At 59.2% G+C, this 4,035-nt stretch overlaps 1 protein-coding gene across 1 annotated transcript in view; it reads right to left on the reverse strand.

Annotated features, from left to right (window-relative positions):
* Window positions 1–6: 6 nt before the first annotated feature.
* MAF1 (MAF1 homolog, negative regulator of RNA polymerase III) overlaps window positions 7–4,035 on the reverse strand; it is an 18,196-nt gene continuing 14,167 nt past the window's right edge. The window contains exon 9 of the mRNA XM_025214241.1: window positions 7–2,243. Within this exon, the coding sequence (XP_025070026.1) occupies window positions 2,222–2,243 (22 nt within the window). The 3' untranslated portion in view covers window positions 7–2,221. The remainder of the gene's footprint in view (window positions 2,244–4,035) is intronic.

Consider the following 4,035-nt stretch of genomic DNA (forward strand, 5'->3'; position numbering starts at 1 on the left):
AAGTGATCGTCCAACCTCCTCTTGAAGTTGCCCGAGGTAGGGGGGTGAGGACCACTTCCCTGGGAAGTTGGTTCCAGATTCTGGCCACCCTAACTGTAAAATATTGCCCAGGCCCTTACTCCATGGTGAGCACCAGGACCTGGGAAACGGGGGCCAGAACTAACCCCAAGGGGGAAGAAAAACCTGGCTTCTTAACACAGGAGCCTGGGGCAGCGATGCTCAAGACAAGGCCGGCAGGGGCTGGTGCCCCACACCTGTGGTGCCTACCTGCGCTGGCAGCACCTGTGCCCACCGCTCTGGGCACAGCACAGCGCTCCCTCCGACCTGGGCTCCCCGGTGCTTCGCTTGGGCCCTGCCAGTGAAATGACCTTGGACCTGACGGCTCACATCTTCCCCCCACTCCCGCCAGCCTGCCCAGAGGGGGGACACCTACGGCTGTGGGGCAGGAGGACACTGGTGCTGGAGGGGGGAGGCACAGGGAACGCAGGTGTGGGAGATGGGGTGGTGCACGCAGGTGGCAGGACCCTGAGCAGGACAGGGGGAGGGTGGAGACAGCTCCCAGGCCACCCTGGGGCCGTACCAGGAGCTGCTTCCCAGCCAGTGGCCCTGGGCAGGATCTGCTCCCACCGGACTGGGCAAGCTCAGCACACTGCAAGGGCATGGGGGGGTTGTTGGCTGGAAGTGCACCTGGGGCAGGAGGCCAGCAGGGCTCAGCTCCAGCCTCCCTGCAGACGGCAGGCTCCTCCACCCACCCTGCGTCTGCCAGCCCTGTGCACACAGCCCTGGTAGCAGGGCAAGATGGAGCTCCTGCTGCACCAGGCCTGCCTGCAGCTTCATGGGTGCTGGCCCAGCAGCTGGGACAGGCCAGAGGCACAGAGGCCCCCGGCTGGTCACGGAGAAATGCAGTGAGGAGGGGGTGGCGTGGGCGAGAGGCGGCAAGCACAGTGCTCGCAGCACGGGTGCCCTTTGCCCGAATACAAGAACAGAATCTGGAGCCTGCACGGCCAAAGCTGACTCCCACTCCCAACACATGCCCCCCGGCCTGGCCGTGGCGGCTCTGGAGCTGCCAGCACTGAAAGTCATCTGTGGTTAAAAAAAAAAAAAAAAAGAAAAAGAAAAAAAAGAAAAGAAAAAAAAAAAAAAAAGGAGCCAGGCCCTGGGGCTGCAATGGGCAGCCCTTGAACCCCACGTGTGGACAGAGAGGCTGGGCGGGCCGGGGCCCCGGGGAGAGCACTCCTGGCTCTGCTCAAGAGCCTAGCAGGGCTGGAAGCTGAACAGGAATGCAGGCGGCCTTCAGACCAGGCGAGAGGGGGAGAGGGGGCGACCTGAAGGACCAGCGACGCTGGATGCAGGGCGCACTGCACAGGCCACTGAGGATCCTAGGAATCCAGCCAGAGCTCAGAGGTTGGGGTCTGGCCTACCCCGCTCCGAGGGTGCGTGCCTGCCTGCTGCCCCTGCCTGGTCGCCACGCTAAGAGTTCTTCTGTTCAGCTTTCCACAGCAGTGATCTGTGAAGCGGAGCCAGGTGCACTCTCTTTTTACTACAGGACCCCATCCGGCACTGCAAGCTCTCCCTGTCCCGATTTGGGGCTCAAGGGTTTCCCCTCACCCCATCCTACTTCCCCGGTGGGGGCTGCATCCTTTGTTGGGGGGTTGCTTAGGGGGCTGCCCGGTGCCAGTGCAGGGAGCCAATGCCACGAGGGAAAGACAAGTCAGAGCAAACGATGTCCAGGAGGGGTGGCAGGTGCTAGGCAAACCCCTCCGAGTGGACAGGCTCTTCCAGGGAGCGGATGAACAGCAGTCCATGGCGAGGGCACCGCAGTTTCTCAAGGAGGCAACCCAGGCTGAGCGCGGGGCCCTGCTCCCTCCAGCTGCTGGTGCTGTGGCTGGACGGAGTTTGCTGCATCACAGCTGGAAAGGAAAGTGCTGGCGGAAAGTCCTGCCCGTGGGGGGCAGGTCAGTGCAGCAGTAAAGTGCGTCAAAGCTTTTCAGAGCCCCCACAGCTGTCTGGGAGCGCGTCCACGACAGGTCCGTGAGAGCAACACACAAAGCGTCCAGAAGGGCGGGAGCTGGCAGCTTCTTCTGCCCTGCCGGGCACCCAAACTGGGCATGGGTGGGTCCAGGGCGCATGAGCGGAGCGATGCTGTGGCTGCTGCGTGTGGGGCAGTTCAGACAGAGCCAGGCTGGCCCAAGCTTGGGCGCCGGCAGGGCCTTCCAGGCACTCACATGCATGCAACCTGCATCCTGCAAACAAAACACACAAGTTAGTGCCGCCTGGGCTGAGAACGACCTGGTAGGAGCTCACATTACTGGAGCACGGTCACGGATGAGTACAAACTGCTCAGGAAGGACAGGCAGGGGAGGAGAGGAGTTGCACTATATGCAAGAGATGTAGGACCGCTCAGAGCTCCAGTATGCAACTAGAGAGAAGCCTGTTGAGAGCCTCTGGGTTTGGGTCAAAGGGGAGAGCAACAAGGGTGATGTGTGGTGGGGTCTGCTATAGACCACCAGACCAGGAGGAAGTGGTGGATGAGGCTTTCTTCAAACAGCTAGTGCAAGTTTCACATTCACAAGCCCTGGTTCTCTTGGGGGACTTCAATCCCCGTGACATCTGCTGGCAGGGCAACGCAGCAGTGCACAGGTAATCCAGGAAGGTTTTTGGAGAGTGGTGGGGACAACCCATTGGTGCAAGTGCTGGAGAGATCATCTACGGGCCATGCTCCTCTTAACCTGCTGCTCACAAACAGGGACGAATTGGTGGGAACGTAGAAGTGGATGGCAACCTGGGTAGCACTGACCACGGGATGATTGAGTTCGGGATCCTGAGGAAAGGAAGGATGGCGAGCAGCAGAGTAAGGACCCTGCACTTCAGAAAAGCAGGCTTGGAGTCGCTCAGGAAACTCATGGGCAGGATCCCCTGGGGGGCCAGACTGAGGAGGAGAGGAGTCCAGGAGAGCTGGCTGTGTTTTAAGGAAACCTTACTGAGAGTGCAGGAACAAGCCATCCCGATGCACAGGAAGACCAGCAAGTGCGGGGGAAGACCAGCTTGGCTTAGCAGGGAGCTCTTCAGTGAGCCAAAACAAAAAGGAAGCTTATAAGAAGTGGAAACAGGAACAAACAGCTATGGAGGAGTACAAGAGCGTTGCTCGGGCATGCAGGGATGAAGTCAGGAAGGGCAAAGCGCAGCTGGAGTTGCAGCTACAAGGGAGGTGAAGGGGAACAAGCAGGGTTTCTACAAGTACATCGGTAGCAAGAGGAGGATCAGGGAAAGTGGGGGTCCCTTCCTGCATGGGGGAGGCAACTTAGTGACAGAGGATGCAGAAAAGGCTGAAGAGCTCAATGCCTTTTTCACCTCAGTCTTCACAGGCAAGGTCAGCTCCCAGACTGCTGCACTGGGCAGCACAGTCTGGGGAGGAGGGGAGCAGCCAACAGTGGTGCAAGTACAGGTTAGGGGACTATTTAGACAAGCTGGACATGTACAAGTGCACGGGCTGGATGGGAGGCACCCGAGGAAAATGGGCAGAAACAGTTGGTGACGGACAGGGGGGACAAGGCTGAACTCCTCAATGAGTTCTTTGCCTCAGCGTTCCTAAGCAAGGGGCGCGACAAGTCTCTCACTGGGGTTGTAGAGAGGCAGCAGCAAGGCGCCAGACTACCAAGTGTAGACCCTGAGATGGTGCAGAGGCACTTGGAGGAACTGGATGCCTTTAAGTCGGCAGGCCCGGATGAGCTCCATCCGAGGGTGCTGAAGGCACTGGCCGACATCATTGCAGAGCCACTGGCGGGAATATTTCAACGCTCGTGGCGCACGGGCCAAGTCCCAGAGGACTGGAAAAGGGCCAATGTGGTCCCCATTTTCAAGAAGGGGAGGAAGGAGGACCCAGGCAACTATAGGCCAGTCAGTCTCACCTCCATCCTTGGCAAAGTCTTTGAAAAGATTATCAAGGCTCACATTTGTGAGAGCCCAGCAGGACAAATTATGCTGAGGGGAAACCAGCACAGGTTCATAGCAGGCAGATCGTGCCTGACCAATCTA

The sequence above is a fragment of the Alligator sinensis genome, unplaced genomic scaffold, assembly GCF_000455745.1.
Source record: "Alligator sinensis unplaced genomic scaffold, ASM45574v1 scaffold987_1, whole genome shotgun sequence".
In the NCBI taxonomy this organism is placed as follows: Eukaryota; Metazoa; Chordata; order Crocodylia; family Alligatoridae; genus Alligator; species Alligator sinensis.